Source organism: Saimiri boliviensis, chromosome 14, assembly GCF_048565385.1.
Source record: "Saimiri boliviensis isolate mSaiBol1 chromosome 14, mSaiBol1.pri, whole genome shotgun sequence".
Lineage (NCBI taxonomy): Eukaryota > Metazoa > Chordata > Mammalia > Primates > Cebidae > Saimiri > Saimiri boliviensis.
Genome location: NC_133462.1, coordinates 93,731,507 through 93,755,416, shown reverse-complemented (window position 1 = coordinate 93,755,416; position 23,910 = coordinate 93,731,507). Strand labels below are relative to the sequence as shown.

General features: G+C 54.8%; 2 protein-coding genes across 25 annotated transcripts in view; one reads left to right on the top strand and one right to left on the bottom strand.

Moving 5' to 3' along the window:
- OBSCN (obscurin, cytoskeletal calmodulin and titin-interacting RhoGEF) overlaps positions 1–1,215 on the top strand; it is a 156,940-nt gene extending 155,725 nt beyond the window's left edge. For all 22 annotated transcript variants that reach the window (XM_074385464.1, XM_074385453.1, XM_074385467.1 and 19 more), the window contains 3 exons: positions 129–204; positions 393–542; positions 977–1,215. In XM_074385464.1, the coding sequence (XP_074241565.1) occupies positions 129–204; positions 393–542; positions 977–1,154 (404 nt within the window). In that variant the 3' untranslated portion in view covers positions 1,155–1,215. The remainder of the gene's footprint in view (positions 1–128; positions 205–392; positions 543–976) is intronic.
- Positions 1,204–23,910, bottom strand: part of TRIM11 (tripartite motif containing 11) — a 32,744-nt gene continuing 10,037 nt past the window's right edge. The window contains exons 4-7 of one of the 3 annotated variants that reach the window (XM_074385469.1): positions 20,505–20,527; positions 20,307–20,407; positions 17,848–18,363; positions 1,204–1,640 (exon numbers count right to left, since the gene is read on the bottom strand). In XM_074385469.1, the coding sequence (XP_074241570.1) occupies positions 1,357–1,640; positions 17,848–18,363; positions 20,307–20,407; positions 20,505–20,527 (924 nt within the window). In that variant the 3' untranslated portion in view covers positions 1,204–1,356. Of the gene's footprint in view, positions 1,641–13,929; positions 15,756–16,836; positions 18,364–20,306; positions 20,408–20,504; positions 20,528–23,910 lie in introns of those variants that run through there. The other 2 variants (XM_074385470.1, XM_039464329.2) reach the window with 2 other exon arrangements.

Here is a 23,910-nt window from a genome sequence, read left to right as displayed (position 1 = left end):
ACCCCTCCCAGGTCCAGCACCACCCACCCAGCTTCACACCTGGCCCACGAGCCTGTGCCCCCACCTGAGCCCACTCATGCCCACCACCAGAGCCCCCACCTGAGCCCAATCACATGTGCCCCTCCCAGCTCCAGAGCTCCTGGAGGGTCAGGGGGCTGTTCCGCAGACAGACATCTGGGCCATCGGTGTGACAGCCTTCATCATGTGAGTCCTCCAACGTGGCTGGGGTTGTTATGTGGGCGGGGCAGGCTCCCCCATCCGCCGGAGGGTGACCTCTGGACCCCTGCACCCCGTCCACCCGAGGGTGACCTCAGTGCACCCGCATCCCCTCCCCCTCTGCCCTGGTCTGCCCGAGCGTGACCTCAGGGCCCAAGCACCCGCCACCCGCACAGGCTGAGCGCCGAGTACCCGGTGAGCAGCGAGGGTGCACGCGACCTGCAGAGAAGCCTGCGCAAGGGGCTGCTCCGCCTGAGCCGCTGCTACGCTGGGCTGTCCGGGGGCGCCGTGGCCTTCCTGCGCAGCACGCTGTGCGCCCAGCCCTGGTGAGGCGCGGCCCTCCCGACACCCCCCGCCGCCCTCCCAGCCCCCTCCTCGCCGCCCCCTGCGTCCCGTCCCGCTGCACCCCGCCACTCTCTACCCTCCCCATCCCCTCCCTCCGCCCCTCTCTCCCCACCCCTCTCCCCCTCCTCTCCCCTCCCCCCTCCTCCTCTCCCCCCTCCCTCTTCCTCTCCCCACCCCCTCCTCCTCTCCCCTCCCCCTCCTCCTCTCCCCCTCCCTCCTCTTCCTCCCCCCTCCCTCCTCTCCCCTCCCCCCTCCTCCTCTCCCCTCCCCCCTCCTCCTCTCCCTGTCCCTCCTCCTCTCCCCCTCCCTCCTTTCCCCCTCCCCCTCCCCTCCCCTCTCGCCTCTCCCCCCTCCTCTCCCCTCCCCCCTCCCCTACTCCTCTACCGCTGCTCAGCTGAGCGTCTGTCCCCCCCAGGGGCCGGCCCTGCGCGTCCAGCTGCCTGCAGTGCCCGTGGCTGACAGAGGAGGGCCCGGCCTGTTCGCGGCCCGCGCCCGTGACCTTCCCTACCGCGCGGCTGCGCGCCTTTGTGCGCGAGCGCGAGAAGAGACGCGCGCTGCTGTACAAGAGGCACCACCTGGCCCAGGTGCGCTGAGGGTCGCCCGACCCGCCCTCGCTGCAGACGCGCCAATAAAAACGCACGGCCGGGCGCGGAGCCTCCGTCTCCAGGTGTCATTTTATTCTGGGGGCGGGGAGGGTCCTGCCCGGTCCTTCCGGGTGGGCCGCGGACACGCGTCCTGGGGGCCGCTCCCTCCCTCCGACCTCCGCGCGCTCCGCCCCGCGGGGCGCCTCCGTCCTCACACCCGTGTGCGCCTTCGCCGCCTCCGCCACGCCGGCCTCCAGCCCGCGCCCCGCCGCCGGTTTCCGGAACTTCTCCGTCGCAGTCGGCGCCCCAGGGAGAGTTCTCGGCAGAGCGTGTGAGGGCGGCAGCCGCGGGCGGCGATCCGCTGGCGAGAGGAGGCTTCAGAGTCGGGGGCGCGTGGCCTCTGGGGAAAGCAACCCCGTTTCCAGATTCCACGGGCAACGCCTGGTGGTGGTGAGGGGGGGTCGCCCAAAGCTCCTGAGCGTCCTTTCCCGTCTCCTTGGACGTGGGAAAGAAAGGGGACTTGAGGCAGGTGCAGCCGGGAGACCCGGGAGCTGCGGGCGGGGCCTTCTCCCCTGTGCAGAGGTGCCTCGTACCTGGCGAGGCGCAGACGGCTAGGAGGCTCACCGACCCCTCTTGGCTAAAATGGGTCATGCCGATTCCTGGCCAGCTTAGATTTATGGGGACATTCAGTGATGGAATTGCCCTGGCTCTGACAACACGAAACGAAACCCAGGGTGAGGCCCAGCTGTTGTTTTGTTTTTGTTTTGAGACGGAGTTTCGCTCTTGTTACCCAGGCTGGAGTGCAATGGCGCGATCTCGGCTCACCGCAACCTCCGCCTCCCGGGTTCAGGCAATTCTCCTGCCTCAGCCTCCTGAGTAGCTGGGATTACAGGCACGCGCCACCACGCCCAGCTAATGTTTTGTATTTTTAGTAGAGACGGGGTTTCATCATGTTGACCAGGATGGTCTCGATCTCTCGACCTCGTGATCCACCCGCCTCGGCCTCCCAAAGTGCTGGGATTACAGGCACGCGCCACCATGCCCAGCTAATTTTTTTGGATTTTTAGTAGAGACGGGGTTTCACCATGTTGACCAGGATAGTCTCGATCTCTTGACCTTGTGATCCACCCGCCTCCGCCTCTCAAAGTGCTGGGATTACAGACTTGAGCCACCGCGCCCGGCCAAGGCCCAGCTGTTTTAAACGCTCCTTTTAATCACCTAAACACTGGCCGGGAGCAGTGGGTCACACCTGTAATCCCAGCACTTTGGGAGGCCAAGGTGAGTGCATCACGAGGTCAGGAGTTTGAGACCAGCCTGGCCAACGTAGTGAAACCCTGTATCTACTAATAATACAAAAATTAGCCGGGCATGGTGGCACATGCCTGTAATCCCAGCTACTTGGGGGGCTGAGTCAGGAGAATCACTTGAACCTGGGAGGTGGAGGTCGTGGTGAGCTGAGATCCTCCACTGCACTCCAGCCTGGGCAACAGAGTGAGAGTCCATCTCAAAAAAAAACAAAACTCACCCAAACAAGAGTCCAAGTCCCATAGTCAGTTCTGGAGAGTGCCCGCACTCTTCTGGAGCAGCCCAGGGTTCCCGGGTAAGGGTGTGTTCTCCACTGTCCCCAGCAACAGCTTCGTTCCTTGGGGCTGGGGCCGCAGGATGTGGACAGCAGCCTCTACCCTCCTGGTTCTCAGCCCACCTCAGGGGCCCAACGACAGCCACATGCTGATGGGTCCAGTCTGCAGTGTCCAAATGCTGGACGCCTCCCCTGGAAACTTACTGAGGCCAGGACACTTGGAATTAAAATTCAAGCATCAGCCAGGCACAGTGGCTCATGCCTGTAATCCCAGCACTTTGGGAGGCTGAGACAGGAGGATCATTTGAGCCCAGGAGTTCAAGACCAGCCTGGGCAACATAGGGAGACCCTTGTCTCTACAAATAAAATAAAATAAAATAAAATAATTAGCTTGGCGTGGTGGTGCGCACCTGTGGTTCCAGCTACTCGGGAGGTGAGCCCAGAGGTCAAGGCTACAGTGAACCGTGATTGTGCCACTGCACTCCAGCCTGGGCCACAGAGCAAGAACCTGCCTCTAAAAAGAAAACAAATCCAAACATCTAACTTGAACTGATTGCCCTCACTCCCTGTGTCCCCAAACTGCCCCTGACTTTACCTTCCTCCTCCTTTATGACCTCAGGACAGTGTGTCACCACTCAACACACCACAAAGGGCACAGGCACCATGCACTCACTTTCCCACGATGCTGATGGGCAGGGCAGGGGGTGCGGGGGGAGTAGTATCTTTTCCTCACCCATTGCAACGCTCATGGATGAACATTGCGTGGATGGCCCCAATCTCAAAGACAGGTTAACAAGATAAAGCATCACACACATCTATTTAACAAAAGGTTTTATGTGACAACTGAACCTTCAGAAACAAAAATGCAAAAAAACAGGCCAATGTATCTATTTTTTATGCCTAGGTTTGATGAAGAATGTGCAGTCAGTGCTTTGACAAAAAGCAGGTGCAACTTAATGGTAGCAATCCAGGGGCAACTTGCCAAGGCCTGTTTTTGAGATTCTCCTTGGTCTCTGGAATGAGGATCCTATGATCCGCTTTTGGGGAAGGTAGGTCAGAGAATTCTCTTATGGCTTCCTTCAAGGGAGAAGGGTTGGAGACGGTCAGAGAGAGAGTTTCCTCCAGCTGAAGATACTCGGCATGCCAACGTGCCATATTTTGGGGTACTGCATTTTTTTTTTTTTTTTTGAGATGGAGTTTCACTCTTGTTACCCAGGCTGGAGTGCAATGGCGCGATCTCAGCTCACCGCAACCTCCGCCTCCTGGGTTCAGGCAATTCTCCTGCCTCAGCCTCCTGAGTAGCTGGGATTACAGGCACGTGCCACCATGCCCAGCTGATTTTTTGTATTTTTTAGTAGAGACGGGGTTTCACCATGTTGACCAGGATGGTCTCGATCTCTTGACCTCGTGATCCACCCACCTCGGCCTCCCAAAGTGCTGGGATTACAGGCTTGAGCCACCGTGCCCGGCTGGGGTACTGCATTCTAAGCCCCATCACCAACATCTCCCAAAACTGTAGTACACTCTGACGATCAGGAAGACTGGTACAGTCAAGAGAGAGAAAATTTCCATCTCCAGGAACCCCTTACGCTGCCCAAAAAGGCATAAAAATAACCCACCCACTTTCTTCCCACGGCAACACTCCTCAACCCTGGCATCCAACAATTTGTTCTGCACTAATGTAATTTCGTCATTTGAGGAACGTTCTCTAAATGGAATAATGCCATATGTGGTTTTGTGCCTGGCATGATTCTCTGGAAATTCATGAAGGCTGCTGCCTGTGTCAATAGTTCATTCCTTTCTACTGCCGCGGAATAGTCCACGTCATGGATGCGCCACTGTTTGTGTGACCATTTGTCCATTAAGGACATTTTGGGTCACTCCCAGTTTTGGGCGAGTACCAATAAGGCTGCTGTAAACGTGTGAACGTTGCTGTGTGACTGTAAGTCTGCATCACTCTGGGATAAATGACCAAGAATGCAGTGGCCGTGTCATCCTGCCATTTCATCGGTCAGCTTCATGTCCTCGTGGGTGAAAGATCCTGTTAAGGCTTGCGCTCTGAATGGACAGACCCCCAGACAGGCTTTGTGTGAGCAACATGACTGTTTATTCCCCGGGCGCGTGTGGGCTGAGGCCGAAAAGGGTGTGTTGAAGGGTGGGGATAGGAGTTGGTTTGATGGGTTTGTGGTGGGCTGTGGAAAGTTACAGTTTAGGGCGTTTTTTTTGCAAGCTGGGAGGGGGTCATAGGGTGTGGAATCGCCCAGGTTGACCAAGGTCCGGCGTGCAGTTCTGTTTTGTTAACTGTATTCACATGTGGCGCGACCGTCACCATAATTCATCTCCAGGCCTCTTCATCTTGCAAAACTGAAAACTGTCCTCACTAAAGCCCATTCTCGGCCGGGCGCGGTGGCTCACACCTGTAATCCCAGCACTTTGGGAGGTTGAGGCAGGTGGATCACCTGAGGTCAGGAGTTCGAGACCAGCCTGGCCAAAATGGCAAAACCCCGTCTCTACTAAAAATATAAAAATGAAAGCTGGGCTTGGTGGCGCATGCCTGTAATCCCAGCTACTGGGAGAGCTCATGCAGGAGAATCGCTTGAACCCGGCAGGCAGAGGTTGCAGTGAGCCAAGATCACACCACTGCACACCAGCCTGTGCGACGGAGCCAGCCTGTCTCAAAAAAAAAACAAAACACTGTGGTGATCCCAAGAATTTTGGAAGTTATGAGCCAGTAACTGCGGGTGAAAACCAATATGTATATATAATATCCCAACAACCTAGTATCTAGGAAACAGAAAGCTATGGAAATAAAAGGCAAAATTGATCATTGGTGCACTAATAATCATAGCAGAAGATTTTAATATACTGTGTTTAGAAATCAGTAGGTCAGGCCAGGCACGGTGGCTCTCACTCGTAATCCCAGCACACTGGGAGGCCAAGGTGGGTGGATAACTAGGTCAGGAGATTGAGACCAGCCTGGCCAACACAGTGAAACTCTGTCTCAACTAAAAATACAAAAATTAGCTGGGCGTGGTGGTAGCTGCCTGTATTCCCAGCTACTTGGGAGGCTGAGGCAGGAGAATCACTTGAACCCAGGAGGCAGAGGTTGCAGTGAGCCGAGATTGCACTGCTGCACTCCAGCCTGGGTGACAGAGCGAGACTGCATCTCAAAAAAAAAAAAAAAGAAAGAAAAGAAAAAGAAATGAATAGGTCAGATGTATAAAAATAAATCAATTTCTCAATTTCTGTAACTATTGACGGCATCACTGGGAACATTGATGTGACAGGAAGATGTGTATATGACTTTCAGGTATCCAGAGGCCATCCACATAAACAACCAGGCATTAGGTCAAAATCCTCTAAGTGGAGGTCATACAGGCCACATTTCCTGGCCACTGTGAAATGACGTTACTCACTGTCAATCAAAGAATAAATGGCAAGTTACAGCTAGCCACTTGGACATTTTAGAAAACATCCTAAATAATTTCTCCATGAAATGGGACAACCAAAGTCATAATTAATTTGAGAGACATCCTAAGGAGGAGGGAGGGAACCTGGCAGCAAAGGACACTCGCTGATCTCCCCAGCTCCAGGAATTCTTAGGTCAGTGTTGGGGAAATTATTTATTCTGGTCCTATAGGTTTCCTTTGCTAACATGAAAACGAGATTACTATAGAACACCAAACACTAAGTTAAAAATGTAAGTTTTTTAAATCATACCATGCAAAGTTTTTACTACCATATGGTACCTTAGAAACAGACACAGGCCGATCTCCAGACCCTGCATTCTATAGTGAAAGGCTGACGTGTCTCCAACACAGATGTTCATGCTTACGTGTAGATAAGGATACTGGCACCTTGGGCAACTGGGCTAAGAGATAAGCTAGGTAGATATATATACACAGATAGGAATATATGATAGAGATATGAAGATACAGACAGAGGCAGGTCAATATAGATGGACAGCTACGACAGAGACCTAGAAGACAAACGGATGATAGAGGTCGAGACAAAGATATACGGAAAAATAGATACAGAAGACAGATATCTACAGGTATAGATAAATGGATTGATAGAGATAGAAGACGGACACAGATAGAGATATAGATAGATGGGTATAAAATATTACAGATAGAAGAGCTAGGTATAGAGAGAAGACAGAGGCAGAGTTAGATGATAGGTGGATGTAACAGGATAGACATGATAGATATACGGAGATACAGAAGATAGACAGATACATGCATACATTTAAGGCAGTTGCATAATTTAGAATATATTCTCTGCCCATAACAGAATAAAATTGAAAAGCATGGCTGGGCGCGGTGGCTCACACCTATAATCCCAGCACTTTGGGAGGCTGAGGCGGGTGGATGACAAGGTCAAGAGATCGAGACCATCCTGGTCAACATGGTGAAACCCCGGCTCTACTAAAAATACAAAAATTAGCTGGGCATGGTGCGCATGCCTGTAATCCCAGCTACTCGGGAGGTTGAGGCAGGAGAATTGCCTGAACCCAGGAGGCGGAGGTTGCGGTGAGCCGAGATGGCGCCATTGCACTCCAGCCTGGGTAACAAGAGCGAAACTCCGTCTCAAAAAAAAAAAAAACAAACCCAAATCTGGGGTGGCAAATGAACATCTAGATTTGTGAAGTCTAAACGGCCCCCAGGAGGCTAAACCAGAGACGTCTACACTAAGACAGGTTATGATCAGATTGTCAAAGTCAAAGACAAGGGGGGAGTTCTGAAAGCAGCATGAGGAAAGTGACAGACGTGGGAGCTCCAATCCTAATGCTGGGGCTTCTCAGCAGAAACCTTGCAGGCCAAAGCACAGCGGGATAGTATTTCCAAAGTGCTGAAGGAGGAAGAACTGCTAACCAGGAATCTTATTCCTAGCAAACCTTTCATTTTAAAATAAAGGCAAGATGAAGGCTTTCCCAGACAACAGCTGAGGGAGTTCATCACCAACAGACCTTCTTTACAGGAAATGCCAAATGGCATTTTCCCACCTAACCGCAGAGCAAACGCGAACAGAACTGAGGGAAGAAATACGACACGAGAATCGTGAGAGATTTCAGTACCCACATTCGATAATGAATAGAACAGCCAGACAGAAGATCAATGAGGAAACAGAAAACTGGAACATTCGACACCAATTATAACTAAAAGACACGTACAAATATTCCACCTAACGACAGAAGACACATTCTTCTCAAGCACGCAGGGAACATTCTCAGGACCACGCTGGGCCACAAACAAGTCTTAATAAACTTAAGAAGATTGGAATTGCCTCACAAACATGCACACACCTGACTACAGAGTCTCAAAATCCAAGAGGCAAAAGCTGTCAGAACTAAAGGGAAAAATGGACAATTCAACAACAACGGTTAATGATTCCAATAGCACTTCCTCAATAATGAACAAAATAACTAGAAAAAATGAGCAAGAATATAGAAGAGTTACAAAACGCGATCAGACAATTCGGCGAAACTGACATCTATAAATGTTCTGTTTTCCTTTTTTTTTGAGACGGAGTTTCACTCTTGTTGCCCAGGCTGGAGTGCAGTGGCATGGGCTCAGCTCACTGCAACCTCCACCTCCCGGTTCAAGCGATTCTCCTGCCTCAGTCTCTCTAGTAGCTGGGATTCCAGGCACGTGCCGCCATGCCTGGCTGATGTATCGTATTTCATAGAGACAGGATTTCACTGTGTTGGCCAGGCTGATCTCGAACTCCTGGGCCCAAGCAATCCGCCTCCCTCAGCCTCCCAGTGTGCTGGAGTTACGGTGTGAGCCATCATGCCTGGCCCCAACTGTGTGTTCTAAGATTCTCGATTTGTCTATTTGGCAATGTGTCATCACAGTGCCAATTGTATTCACTATATATATGTATGTATGTGTATATATATATATATATATATATACATACATATATATATATATATATATATTTTTTTTTTTTGAGACGGAGTCTTGCTCTGTTGCCGAGGCTGGAGTGCAGTGATGCAATCTTGGCTCACCGCAACCTCCACCTCCTGGTTCAAGCGATTCTCTGCCTCAGCCTCCCAAGTAGCTGGGACCACAGGCACATGCCACCACGCCCAGCTAATTTTTGTATTTTTAGTAGAGATGGGGTTTCACCATGTTGGCTAGGATGGTCTCGATCTCTTGACCTAGTGATCCACCTGCCTCAGCCTCCCGAAGTGCTGGGATTACAGGTGTGAGCCACGGCGCCTGGCCTGTATTTTATTTTCTATATTTTTGTTGCTCTGAAAGTGTGGCCAAGATGGCCCAGAAGAGACAGCCCCTTTGCCCCAGGGCAGGCGTTTCTCAGAGACAGCGGAGGGCTTGCCCAGAACCACCTTTAACCTCTAAACTAACCAATCCAGAGCTCCTACCCCAACAAGCACCTTCAGCAAGCCCTCAGCCCCAGCCAATATGCCTAAATTAACCCAGGACCAGGCACCCTGCAGCTAGCGGCAGCCTCTGTTCCCAAAGCCTGCCAGAATGATAGACAGTCACCAGTCCCAAGTGTCACCCTGCCCTACCTTGTCTTCCCACAGAAATCCCATCAAAAGCTCGGGCCCAGGGTTGCCCCTGCTCCTTTATGTGCCCCTCGTGTGGCCCTGGTCCCCTGGCATGCCCCTTCTCCTGGGAAACGTAAGTGATAAATTCTTCTTTCTTCTTCTTTTTTGAGACAGCATCTTGATCTTTCACATAGACTGGAGTGAGGGGTGCGATCTCGGCTCACTGCAACCTGCCTCCCACGTCCAGGCGATTCTCCTGCCTCTCGAGTAGCTGAGATTTCAGACATGCGACACCACGCCAGGCTAATTTTTGTATTTTTAGTAGAGACAGGGTTTCACCATGTTGGTGAGGCTGGTCTCAAACTCCTGGCCTCAAGTGATCGGCCTGCCTCGGCCTCCCAAAATGCTGGGATTACAGGCGTGAGCCACTGCGCCTGGCCATAAATTCTTCTTTCAATAACATTAGGCTCTCCAGCATGTTGTCATTCAGTCACCTCCATAAATTAAGCTCCGTGGGTACAGTCGTGGACAGAACAGAACCCTCCACTGGACAACAGCAGAATGCATGTTCCTCAGTGCGCCTGGAGCCGAGACACGGCAATCGCCAGGCTACAAAACTGGTGTCAGCTGAAGCCACACAAGAACGTTTCCAAAATGGAGTTTAATTAAAGGAAACAATAGAAGGAAACTTGAAACATTGAAAATATTTGTAAATTAATCAATGCACTTTAAACTGTGTGTCAAAGAAGAAATCCCGAACACAATTAGGAAGTATTTCGGCCAAATGAAAATGAAAAAGGCATACTGCAAGTCAAGGATGCAGCCAAAGTAGTGCCTAAAGGGAAATGCATAGCCATAAATTCCTGCTTTAGAAAAGAAGAGGCTGGGAGGCTCACGCCTGTAATCCCAGCACTTTGGGAGGCTGAGTTGGGGGGATCACCTGAGGTCCGGGGTTGGAGACCAGCCTGGCCAACATGGTAAAACCCCATCTCTACTAAAAATACAAAAATAGCTGGCCATGGTGGCAGGCATCTGTAATCCCAGCTGCTCGGGAGGCTGAGGCAATAGAATTGCTTGAACCTGGGAGTTGGAGGTTACAGTGAGCAGAGGCTGTGTCATTGCACTCCAGCCTGGGTGACAAGAGCAAAACTCGGTCTCAAAAAAAAGAAAAGAAAGAAAGAAATAGAAAAATAAAAGAAGAAAGGGTTGAGCATGTTGGCTCATGCCTGTAATCCCAACATTTGAAGCCTGAGGTGGGTGGATCACCTGAGGTCAGGAGTTCGAGACCAGGCTGGCCAACATGGCAAAACCCAGTCTCTACTAAAAATACAAAAAATACAAAAATTAGCCGGGTGTGGTGGTGCATGCCTGTAATCCCATCTACGCGGGAGGCTGAGGCAAGAGGATCCCTTGAACCCAAGAAGCAAGGTTGTAGTGCGCTGAGATTGCGCCACTGCACTCCAACCTGGGCAACAAGAGTGAGACTCCGTCTCAAAAATAAATAAATAGAAAAGAAGAAAGTTCAGAAACCAGTAACCTAAGCTTCAATTTGAAGGCAGTGGTTCACCCCTGTAATCCCGGCATTTTGGGAGGCTGTGGCAGGCGGATCATGAGGTCAGGAGTTCAAGACCAGCCTGACCAACATGGTGAAATCTATCTCTACTAAAAATACAAAAGCTAGCCGGGCATGGTGGCATGCGCCTGTAATCCCAGCTACTCGGGAGGCTGAGGCAGGAGACTTGCTTGAACCCAAGAGGCAGAGGTTGTAGTGAGCAGAGATCACACCACTGCACTCCAGCCTGGGGGACAGAGCAAGACTCATCTCCAAAAAGAAAAAAGAAAAACAGAAAGCAGAAAAAGGCTGGGCGCAGTGCCTCGTACCTGTAATCCCAGTGCTTTGGGAGGCTGAGGTGGGAGCACTGCTTGAACCCAGCAGATCGAAGCTGCAGTGAGCTATGATCATGCCACAAGATTCTAGCCTAGACAACAGAAAGAGATTCTGTTTCACACAAAAAATAGAGTCTGGGCAAAGGGGCTCACGCCTGTAATGCCAACATTTTGGGGAGGCTGAGAAGGGAGGGTTACTTGAGTCCAGGAATTTGAGACCAGCCTGGGCAACACAGGAAGACCTTGTCTCTACGAAAAATTTAAAAATTAGCTGGGCGTGGTGGTGCACACCTGTGGTCCTAGCTACACAAGAGGCTGAGGTGGGAAGACCGCTTGAGCCCACACACTGAGACTACTTGCAGTGAGCTGAGATGGCACCCCTGCACTCCAGCCTGGGCAGCAGCAGGAGAGGCTATCTCAAAAAAAAAAAAAAAAGTGTAAACTAAACTCCAAAGAAGAAAACAGTAAAGAAGAAGGTGGAAATTATTAAAATAAAAAACATTAAAATGATAGAGAATATTAAAGGAAATAAAACGTTGTGGCCGGGTGCAGTGGCTCACACCTGCATTCCCAGCACTTTGAGAGGCTGAGGCGGGTGGATCACGAGGTCAGAAGTTCGAGACCAGCCTAGCCAACATGGTGAAACCCCGTCTCTACTAAAAACTACACAAATTAGCCAGGTGTGGTGGTGCATGCCTGTAGTCCCAGCTACTCAGGAGGCTGAGGCAGAAAATCACTTGAACCCAGGAGACAGAGGTTGCAGTGAGCTGAGATTGCACCACTGCACCCCAGCCTGGGTGACGGAGTAAGACTCCATCTCAAAAAAAAAAAAAAAAAGTTGCTTTTTGAAAAGATATTTTTGATCAAATTTTGATCAAACATATTAGCAGACTAGAAGTAGGCCAGAGACATCTTTCTGAGTTGATGAAAATGTCCTGAAATTGAATCATGGTGATGGTGGATTTAGTAAAAACCATTGAATGGTATCCTCGAAACTACTGAATTTTACTGTGTGAAAAACTATACCAGAATTAAATTGTTGCTGGGCACAGGGGCTCACGCCTGTAATCCCAATACTTTGGGAGGCCGAGGCAGGGAGATCACAAGGTCAGGAGTTCCAGACCAGCCTGACCAACATGGTGAAACCCTCTCTACTAAAAATACAAAAATTAGCTGGGTGTGGTGGTGGGCACCTGTAATCCCAGCTACTCAGGAGGCTTAGGCAGAAGAATTGCTTGAACCCGGGAAGCAGAGGTTAGGGTGAGCCAAGATCATGCCACTGCACTCCAGCCTTGGCAGTAACAGCAAAACTCCATCTAAAAAAAACATTGTTACAAAAAAGTCAGAGTGGCCGGGGGAGGCAACTCTGGGCTGGGGTGGACAGGGTGGGCAGGGCCAGTGCAGGGGCCTGGGGTACAGCAGGGACAGAGCTCCAGGATGGTGACAGGGGGCCCACTCAGGCTCATGAGGGGCTCTGCACCGCCTCCCCCAGATGCCAGGGTTGCCCCAGTGAACGTGGGGCACCCAGGAGGGCGAGGATGCGGGAGGGAAGAAAGCAAATAGGGCATGAGGGGCCTCTCTGGGTGCCTGGAGTGCACAGGGCATGGGTATGGGGTGACCAGAGGCTCCAGGCACTGCTAACACAGAGGCACTGGGCTCCGTGGCCACCAAGGGAGTAAGGGGATCTAGGGCTTGGGCGACCCGTGGGCCCTGGGGGGTCTGAGCTCACTGGGAGGCTGCAGGTGCAGGGGGCATTGGGTGCACAGAAGGAGCATGTGGTGGGAGAGGGCAAGATGGGGATGGTGTGGGGTGAGCTGGGCACTGCGGTGCAGGGGACTCCAGGGCACACACAGGGGCACTGGTATGGCTTGGTGCTGCACAGCTGGCGCTGGGACACTGTGGGCACTCCAAGGGTGGCCAGCTACCGTCGGGTGGGCCCAGCAGATGCAGAGGAGGACATGGACGCGTGGCCTGGACGACGACTCTCTGTCTTTGGACCATGTCGGACAGTGCATGGGCAATGTACTGCTAGGGTTCAGGGGTTCGGGGAGCCCTTGGCTCCCCTGAGAGGACATTTCTCCAAGGTTCTTGGTCCCTCGCGCTCCCAAGAATGAGAGAGGAGACCACGGTGCAGTGTGCTCGTAAATACCGAACCCCAAAGTGTTTGCAGAAAGTGATTTATTTAGGTAGAGAAAGAGAAAAAGAAAAGGAAGAGAGAAAGGTTTCACCAGAGAGGAGAGAGACAGAGAGAGACAGAGACAGAGATAGAGAGAGAGACAGAGAGACAGAGACAGAGACACAGAGACAGAGACAGAGAGACACAGAGACAGAGACAGACAGAGAGAGATGGAGAGACAGAGACACAGAGAGACAGAGACAGAGAGACACAGAGAGAGACAGAGACAGAGCGACAGAGACAGAGACAGAGAGAGACAGAGAGACAGAAAGACAGAGAGACAGACAGACAGAGGCAAAGACAGAGAGAGAGATGGAGAGACAGAGACACAGAGAGACAGAGAAACATAGAGAGAGACAGAGACAGAGACAGAGAGACAGAAAGAGAGACAGAGACAGAGAGACAGAGAGAGAGAGAGAGAGAGAGAGAGGGAGGAAGGGACCCAAACATGGAGTCTGAAGGGGTGTGGAAGAAGGGGACTTTTTTTTTTTTTTTTTGAGACGGAGTTTCGCTCTTGTTACCCAGGCTGGAGTGCAATGGCGCGATCTCGGCTCACCGCAACCTCCGCCTCCTGGGTTCAGGCAATTCTCCTGCCTCAGCCTCCTGAGTAGCTGGGATTACAGGCACGTGCCACCATGCCCAGCTAATTTTTTGTATTTTTAGTAGAGACGGGGTTTCACCATGTTGACCAGGATGGTCTGGATCTCTTGACCTCGTGATCCACCCGCCTCGGCCGCCCAAAGTGCTGGGATTACAGGCTTGAGCCACCGCGCCCGGCCCCGAAGAAGGGGACTTTTAACCTGGGAGGAACCCCCAGCTTCTCCAAGACCCCTGGCCAATGAAGGAGTTCCTTAGAACTTCCACTGAAGTGACTGATTTCTTTTTTTTTTTTTTTAACCAGGGCAGTGAGAAAATTTTATTTCACAGTTGTATTTAAAACCACAAAGACACCTATTTTCTTCATATAAAAACATTAGTACACATAACCATACTTTCTAGAAAATGATTATACAGACCCTTTCAAAGAAAAATGTATTCCATTATATGGCTTCAGTGAGGTTGCTTGGAAAAACTCACGTCTGATTGATTTCTGATTCTTGCCATGCCCGAGAAAATTAAAACAAAGACCATTAAATCTCCCGGATGGAGAGATGGGAAGGGAGCCTGGTGCTGGGGGGTTCTTCCCTTAAAACGACACCCCCTGTGGACCCGGAAAGAGAACGCCGTCCCTAAGTACCGCAGATGCCCAGAGCCGGCCCCACTGCTGAGGGTCTAATCCCACTCATGACCTAATCACATCCCCAAAGCCCCGTGTCCTCGTAACACGAACTTGCAGTGAGGATTTCAACATAGGAACTTGTGGGGACCTAAATATTCGGTCAACTGCAAGCTGCGCCCACAGGGGCTCCCAGCTAGTGTAGGACACAGTGCCAGGCCGCTCACTGTCACCCCTCTGAGACCTCCTCCCTGCCCAGGCCGCTCACTGTCACCCCCTCTGAGACCTCCTCCCTGCCCAGGCCGCTGTCACCCCCTCTGAGACCTCCTCCCTGCCCAGGCCGCTCACTGTCACCCCCTCTGAGACCTCCTCCCTGCCCAGGCCGCTCACTGTCACCCCCTCTGAGACCTCCTCCCTGCCTAGGGTCTTGCATGTTCCTCTCATCTCTCCACTACCTGGAAGCAGGAGTGACACCCACAGGGCCAAAGTGGTCAGCGGGGACATCTGGAAAGGTGAGTCATGACATCTAGAGTGTGCGGTTTTGCTCCAAAGCGGTGGCCAGAACCGTCCTGGGAGCACACCTGTGGTCTCACCCGCAAGGCTGCCCCGGCTGTCACCCAGGCTGGAGTGCAGTGACGCGATCTCAGCTCACTGCAACCTCTGCTTCCCGGGTTCAAGCAAATCCCACTAGCTGGGATTACAGGCACGTGCCACCACACTCAGCTAATTTTTGTATTTTTAGTAGAGACGGGGTTTCACCATGTTGACCAGGTTGGTCTCGATCTGTCGACCTTGTGATCCACCCGCCTCGGCCTCCCAAAGTGCTGGGATTACAGGCGTGAGCCACCGCGCCCGGCTCAGGAATCATGTTTTCAGATAACCTGGTGAGCCCTTCCCGTATTGCATTGCTTCACGAGTCTCCTGAATGTCATTTATTTAACCGTTATCCCATTCTTCCTTTTTTTAGTGGGGGCATGGGGGCATTACATAATACCACGTCGAACAAGGTCAGCAATTCTGCGTGGCGGGGACCGCCTCACTCCGGGAGGCACAGACGCAGCGGGGCGCCTTCCATCAGAGGGAAACCCTGGGCAGACGCCTGCAAACAGACCACGGCGGAACTCACCCCACCAGGCAGGCTGGCTCAGTCTGAAATCCAGCACTCTGGAGGCCAAGGATCGCTTGAGCCCAGGAGTTTGAGACCAGCTTAGGCAATAGTGAGATTCCCACCTCTGCAAAAAAAATTTTTAAAGATTGGCCAGATGTGGTGGTGTGCACCAGTGGTCCCAGCTGCTTGGAAGGCTGAAGCTGGAGGATCTCTTGAGCCCAGGAGCTCATCAGCCTGTGTAACATGGTGAAGCACCGTCTTTGCAAAAATTCGCTGGGGATGGTCCCGTCTGTAGCGTGCGCCTGTAGTCCCAGCCACCTGGAAGGCTGAGGTGTGAGGATCACCTGAGCCTGGGAGGTGGAGGCTGCAGTGAGCCGTGTTTGCACCACTGCACTCCAGCCTGGGTGAGAGTGAAGACCTTGTCTCAAAAAAACAGCAAAAAACAGAAAGCCCGCCCCACCACAGAGAAATGCGCAGCCCTCTGGGTTCCACTCAGACTTCTCTTTGTGCAGCTGAATGAAACTGCTGATCTTACTAATGCTGCCAGGCCCCGGCCATTAAAGACCAGAATGAGAGAATGAAGAATACCTTCAGGAGACTGGACTCATTAAAGCACGATGGAACACAGGAAACACTTACCAAGTTATCTCAAAAAAAAATACCTGCAATAGCTCCACATAAGAAACGTGTGTACACACACACACACACACACACAATTTTTTTTGAGATTGAGTTTCACTTGTCCAGATCAGGCTGGAGCGTGATCTTGGCTCACTGCAACCTCCGCCTCCCGGGTTCAAGTGATTCTCCTGCCTCAGCCTCCTGAGTAGCTGGGGTAACAAGTGCCCGCCACCACGCCGGGCTAAATTTTTGTATTTTTAGTAGAGATGGGGTTTCATCATGTTGGCCAGGCTGGTCTTGAACGCCTGACCTCAGGTGACCTGCCTACCTCTACCTCCCAGAGTACTGGGATTACAGGCGTGAGCCGCCACACCCGTCCAGAACATGTACATTGGGCAAAGAAAGCAGAGAGCCCACCCGTGACTCCTCAGTGCTTGGCGTGGAAAGCGGCTGCCTGTCCCGGCCCCCACTCTGCCCGAGCTTCCCACCTGCCCTATCACCGGCCTCCCTGGGGCCCTGCGCTCTGCTGGGCACAGTGGGGAACCCGCTATTATCCTAGGCTAAGCAGGCACCGGCAGGATGACTTGTAGACAACAGCCAGAGTTTATTGAACGTGGGAACGCCAACAATAAATAGAGCAGAGGGTAAACAGAGGCAGAGCAGCACCTCGAGGACAAAGAACCCAAACCCAACACAAAACCCAGCTCCTAGCTGCTTCTGTGTGCTCCGGACTCTGGGTCCCTCCTGCTCCTCCCAGGGTAAGGGGACCAGAAGTGTATATCCACAAGCAGCCGCTGGGACCCTGGGTCCTCAGGGGCCACCGGAGACAAGGGAAGCCTTTGAAAGGGCAAAACCCAACGGCGACAGGCCCGTGAAAGCTTGAACTCACCATGTGGGCCTGCAGGTGACGTTTCTGGCTCTGCTCTCTCCTCCAGGCCCACACGCCGGCTCAACAGGCATCTGTGCCCGGGCACCTCCTGGAAGCCCCTCGATTCTGGGACATCTACTCTCGGTTCCCGTCCTCACCGGCTCCTCCCACCACCTCTCTGAAGACTCTTATTAGGGCTGCCCCCTAATTGTTCTGAAGCAGCCCCACCCAGGACTGACCGGCTCTCAACCACTGTGGGGCCACAGACAGGCATGGGCCGGCTCCCATCCCAGCTGCCTCCCCCAGCATCTTCCGAGGTGGGGTGCACAGGACTTTTGGGGGTTGGCCACGCTGCAAGAACTGTGCAGCTGAGGTGGACCCTGGATTCTGCAAGCTCTGGGGGAGCTTTTGCAGCTTCTGGAACCACAGGCCAGAGCCGCCGCGGCCATGGGTTCCCAGCTTTGGTGAGGGCTGTCGGTACTAAGTGGCACCCCGTGGCGGGAAGGGTCTTCCGGGGAGGGTGAGTCTGGCCCGCACCTCCCACGGGTTCCGGGGGTTCTCCCACGCAGGCTCGGAAAGGCACTAGGAGTCCCTCCTCGTACTCAAAGGACACACTCCCTCCTCCCAGGTCCTCCCAGTGGCCAGAGCGCCCCGCGGCCTGGAGGGCAGGAGAGGCGACAGGGCTCCTCCGGGAGTCACTGGGGAGCCAGGGCGTCCCCGGACCCACCTTTCGGCCGGCAGATGGTCATCGGGGTCGGGCTGCTGGACAGGGGCGAGAAGAGCGGCCGCAGCGTCCCCGAGAAGGGGATCTCGGGGAAGATGAAGAGCAGCGAGCCGTCGGTGGCGCTGTAGAAGGAGAGACGCCCGGCCTCATAGTCCAGGAAGATGCCCACGCGCTTGGGCGGCTCCCGGAGCGGGGCCAAGGCCCGTTCGGGGGAGTTGTAGTAGCTGCCCAGGAACACCAGGATCCAGAAGCCGTTGCCCGCGGACAGCTCGCCCTTCTCCTTCCGGTTCACGGTCTCCCTGCACACGCCCAGGGCCCAGCTGCTGCGGTCGCCCACCTCCACCTCCCAGTAGTGGCGGCCTGAGGTGAAGCGCTCCCGGCCCAGCACGCAGGGGCCAGGGTCGAAGCGCTCCGGGCTGTCGGGCACAGCCTGGCGCAGGTCCCCGCGCTGCACGCTCCGCCTGTCTTCAGACAGGATCAGCTCAGGGTTGGCGGTGTCCGGGTCCAGGGTCACGTCCCCTGCAGAGAGAGGCTCAAGGTCACCCAGGCCACGGGCAAGCTGGGGCCACCTGCCCAGGTCCTGGGTGCGCGGGCAGGATCCTCCCAGCCCGAAGGCCGTGGCTGTCTGCGCCAGGCTCCTGCAGCCTCACCGCTTCCTGGAGGAACGTACTCTCCAGGCGGGCATCCCCTCCCCAGAAAAAAACCCACTAACCACGTCCAGCTGCAACTCACAATGTCCTAGAAATGGGCCCATGTTTTGCCTTCAGATGTCAAGAGGGAATCTTGGTTGCTTTTTTTTTGAGATGGAGTTTTGCTCGTCGCCCAGGCTGGAGTGCAGGGCGCGATCTCGGCTCACCGCAACCTCCACCTCCCGGGTTCAAGCCATTCTCCTGCCTCAGCCTCCCGAGTAGCTGGGATTACAGGCACGCGCTACCACGCCCAGCTACTTTTGTATATTTTTAGTAGAGACGGGGTCTCTCCACTTTGGTCAGGCTGGTCTCCAACTCCCGACCTCAGGTGATCTGCCCGTCTCAGCCTCAGCCCCCAAAGTGCTGGGATTACAGGTGTGAGCCACTGCACCTGGCCGGTTGCTTCCTTTTGTTTTTTGTTTTGTTTTCTCTTAAAGAGGCACAGTCTTGCTCTGTGACCCCAGGCTGCAGTGCAGGGGCAAAATCATGGCTCACTGCAGCCTTGACCTCCTGCACGCCAGTGATCCTCCTGCCTCAGCCTCCCCAGTTGCTGGGATTACAGGCATGTGCCACCATGGCCGGCTCATTTTTTAGTTTTTTATTTGTAGAGATGGGAGTCTTGCTGTTTCCTAGGCTGGTCTTGAACTGCCGGCCTCAAGCAATCCTCCCCCGTGAGCCTCTCAAAGTGCTGGGATTACAATTACAGATGTGAGCCACGGCACCCAGCCCGTCCGTTCTTTCAATCCCCAAATGAAGGACGCAAATTAGGGTGGCAGTCCAGCCCTGACCACGCCCAGATTTCGGGTCTCTGAAATCTGGTCTCTCCGGAGGCCTAAACACAGCTCCCGTGACAGGCTCCCGGCACCAGCAAGGGCTCAGGACAGGACTTCCTCCGGGTGACGGGGATACAAGAAACAGATCTGGGTTTTGTCCCCAATTCCTGGCATGGAGCTCACAGAACCCTGGGAATTTCCTGAGTGACAAGAGCGCCTTGTGTTATCGTAAGATGCCCCTTTCCATCACACCTGAGGCACTGACGCCACTGCAGTGGCTGAGGTGGGGACCCGAAGAGAGCCCAGCAGAGGGCCAGCCGCCAGAAGGACCAATCCCATGAGCAGAGGGCGCGAACACTGAGCCCTCGCTGAGCCCCAGCCCCTGACCTCAGGAAGGGGAAAGGGGCCTGAGGCTGAGCCCCACCACCAGTGACAATGATTTAATCAATCCTGACCCTGCCATGGACCCTCCATGAAGACAGCTGAACAGCTCCTGGGGCTCTGGGAGCTTCCGGGCTGGTGAACACATGGAGGCGCTGGGAGGCTCTGTGCCCCTTCCAGAGTGCTGTCCTTCACAACAAACCCACGACGGTAAGTAGAGTGCCCTCCCAAGTTCCGTGGGCTGTGCCAGCCAAGGCTCACACCTGCGGAGGGGCAGCCCCGGGAAGCTGTGACGGGCATCTCAGGTGGGCAGTCCCGTGGGACTGAACCCTTACTCCACAGGGTCTGTAGTGACTCCTGCAGTGTCGGCGCTGGCAATCCCGTTCAATGCGGAACGGAAGCCTTGGATACCCACTTAGTGCCCAGGAAGTTGAAGAACCGTTGGGTGTGAAAACACCCACACAACTGACGCCAGAAGTATGAGCCGAGGACGTTCTCCCACACCCACCATCACGACACTGAGTCTGGAGCTGGCAGCGGCAGGGCACAGAACACGTGGCTGGCTGCTTGGGGTGTCCCCTCCTGGAGTCATCTCCCCACCGGGGGCCTCCACACCCACCTCGAAACCTCTGCAGTGTCTCCACCAGGCCCGGGACCCTGCACACGGTCCTCAGCTCCATGGGCACAACTTCTGGGGGCTGCAGCTTCACATCCTGGACCCTAGAGGGGACAGCCCAGATGTCATCCCCATGGCCAAGAGCCAGGCCCCCACCCCACTCCCTCCCACCACGCCCCCCGCGGGAAGCTGGGCTCGTACCTGCGCAGGGCGTCCTTGATGTCCTACGTGGAGAGGAAACAGCACACTCGGTGTCAGTGACCATCACCTGCTCCCGGAGCCCACCCCCGCCCCCGAAGCCCCACGTTTGCACCTCAGGCAGCAAAAAACACACACAGGGGGCCAGAGACCACCCGCAGCCAGGCTGAGTCCCAGGCATGCTGGAGGAAGCTCGGGCACGTGTGCCAGGAGGCCATCTCCAACGGGCACAGCGCAGCCCTGCGGACCAAGCCCCACTTCTGCCTGACACTTGGACGCAGGGCATCTGGCCATTGGCTCACTACCCAGAGCCCCAAGGGGCGCCCCGGGTGCCAAGGCAGGACAGGCACGAATCCCAGCCTCCAGCTAGGGGCGCCCCCACCCCAGCCGGAGCCCAGACCCACGGCTGCACTGCTCCCTCCGCCAGCTCCACCGGGCCTGCGGGTTCCCTGCCCTGCCCTACACATGGGCTGCCTCCTTCCCATGTCGCTGCCTGATCCATGACAGCATCTGACTCCGTGTTAGGGCCCGAGCTGTGTCCACCCCACCAAATCTGTATGTTGAAGCTGGAAACTTCAGGACCTCAGAACTAGACCATTGGGAAAAACGGCCTTTAAAGAGGAAACCATAGTAAAATGAGGCCACGAGGGTGGCTGTCATCCAACAGAACTTAGGTTTCATAAGAAGGGGCGACTGGGGCACAGACGCCCACAGAGGGCCGACCCTGTGAGGACACAGGAAGAGATGGCGTCTACAGGCTCAGGAGAGGCCCGAGGAGGAACCAGCCTTGACCTCAGCTTTCCAGCGTCCAGGACTGGGAGATAATCGGTCTCAGCTGGGGAGGCCCCCGGCCAGTGGTAGTCCAGGTGGCAGCCGGGGCTGGCGTGACACACCCAGGAACTCCCGGGAGGCACAGTCTCGTGTCTCTTACAGCAGCCCCCAGTGCACTGCAGGGGTTTAAGCCACACTGTCACACAGACGACCCCACACCCTGTTCATTCTGGCACACGTGCCAGCTACCAGGCCAGGTGCAGAGGTAGGACACGCGCCCAGACGAGGTATCCTTGCACACAGGAGAAACGGCGAAGGAAGACTTCCCCACATACGAGTAGTTAATTCTGTCTATAACGGTGTGTGGAGAACATCACACTCTAGGCCCCTCCAAAATTTTATTTTATTTATTATTATTATTATTATTATTTTGAGATAGAGTCTCGCTCTGTCACCAGGCTGGAGTGCAGTGGCATGATCTCAGCTCACTGCAACCTCTGCCACCCGGTTCAAGTGATTCTTCTGCCTCAGCCTCCAGAGTCGCTGGGACCACAGGCGCGCACCACTACATCTGGCTAATTTTTGTTTTTGTAGTACAGATGGGGTTTCATCAAGCAGGCCAGCACTGTGGGAGGCCAAGGCAGGCGGATCACTTGAGTCCGGGAGTTCAAGACCAGGCTGACCAACATGGTGAAACCCCATCACTAAAAAAAATTTTTTTTAATTAGCTGGACTTGGTGGTGCGTGCCTGTAGTCCCATCTACTCGGAGGGCTGAGGCAGAAGAACAGCTTGAACCCGGGTCCCAGCTACTCAGGAGGCTGCGGTGGGAGGGTCGCTGGCACCCAGGATGTTGAGGCTGCCGCGGGTCACAATCGTGCCACTGTACTCCAGTCTAGGCGACAGAATGAGACCCTGTCTCAATAAATAATTCATAAACAAATGAATAAACAGGAGACTCTTGGTAGAGCTCTGAAGCCCAAGGAGAGTTTGCTGGTAGACACGGGGAGTGTGCAGGAGAGGGAGGGGCGGGCACAGGGCAGCGGTGGGCGGCCACCGCCGAGTGCTGGGACCACAGTGAGCAAGGCAGCTGGGAGCAGCGCCACCGTGGCTGTTCTACCTGGGGGGCCCACCCTGGGGTCATCTGGAAACAGGCGGTGGCTGTCACAAGGCCGGGGCAGGGCGGCCGGAGAGGGCCACGGGGGTGGAGGACAACGTTGGCCTCCAGGAGGGGGACGGTTTCTGCACAGCACTGACAGACAAAACCACTTCGCAGCTACGAGCAGGGCCTGCCGCGAGCCAGGACATAGGGTCCACAGCAGCCAGGGCCCCAGCGAGCGGACTCCGGGAGCCACTCAAGCCCCTTCCTCCACCCTGCGAGCCTTGTCCAGCGGGCCTGGGTGCCGGGAACGCGGGCTGGGCCCCCCAACCCAACTGGTGGCCAACGGTGCAAACCCACCCCACCCCTCCCTCTCAGATCGGCGCACAGCCCACGCCAACAAAGAGCCCTGGGGCTGCTCGCATGTGACCCCCAGGTGGGGACCCCACCGCACACATGCCAGAGCAGCTCTGGGCCGGCAGGCTGGGGGGACAGGAGGGACCTCCTGAAGCCTTGTAGCCAGGCCAAACCTGGGCAGGGAGCTTGGCCAAGGCATGGACAGGCAGGCCGCTCAGCAAGGTGAACGCAGGCAGGCATATGAGACCCAAGACCCACCCACATGCCACAACATTGCAGCTGAGAGCCCAAATCCCTCTTCACACAAACTCTGTGGGTCCCCGTTTCCAGGTCAACTCCTTCCTTCTAAACCCTCCCTAGCTTCTCCGACACCTGCTCTCCCTGACAGCGCCTCCTCAGTCCCCTGGGTACCTCCGTGCCCCAAGATTTACGGACCACGGGACTCTGTCTGTATTACTCAGTCTTCCCACAGACACTGGCCGAGCATCCCTCCCTCTTCCCAGGCTCAAAGCCAGTTAATGTCCAAGCAGGTGCACGTGGAGTGGACAGAGGACGCTGCCCCCGGGAGGTGGGAGGTGGGGAGCTGCCTGGGTGCAGCGTGCAGCTTCAGGCGATGGTGACGCTCCGGCTGCACTCGCACCCCTTAAATCCACAAAAACAATTAAAACAGAAAAACATATACAGAAAACAGCTCACGACAGAAATGACAAACAAAACCAGGAGCCCGGCCTGACGTCCTGCTCGACCAGAGGCTGGCGGTGGGTAACCTGCTGTGCAAAGCCCCCCAGCCACATCGGCGGCGCTGTGGGCTCCACCTGGGTCCGGCAGCCCTGCCCCACCCGTGGCCAAATTCCCTCACACCGCCTCTCTCCTCTGGAAGAGCAGGAACTGCCCAGGGCCCCGGTTTCCCTGGGAATCTTCGGGCCCCTTGGGTCTACACATGCTGGGTGCGGAACACGTTCTCCGTTCTGTGGGACAAATACAGCAGCAGACACCCCCAGCCCACACGGGGCATCTCAGCACGGGAGTGCCCTCGGGGCATGCTTGCCAAGCGGGGAGAGCTGACACCAGGCCAGACGGCAGGGCATCCGCTGGTTCCGGTTTGGGGCCGCACCTAGGGAGGCCCAGGCCCAGGAGGACCGGCTCGGGGAGTGGAGCCCCACATGGGGAAGGAGTCCCCGGAA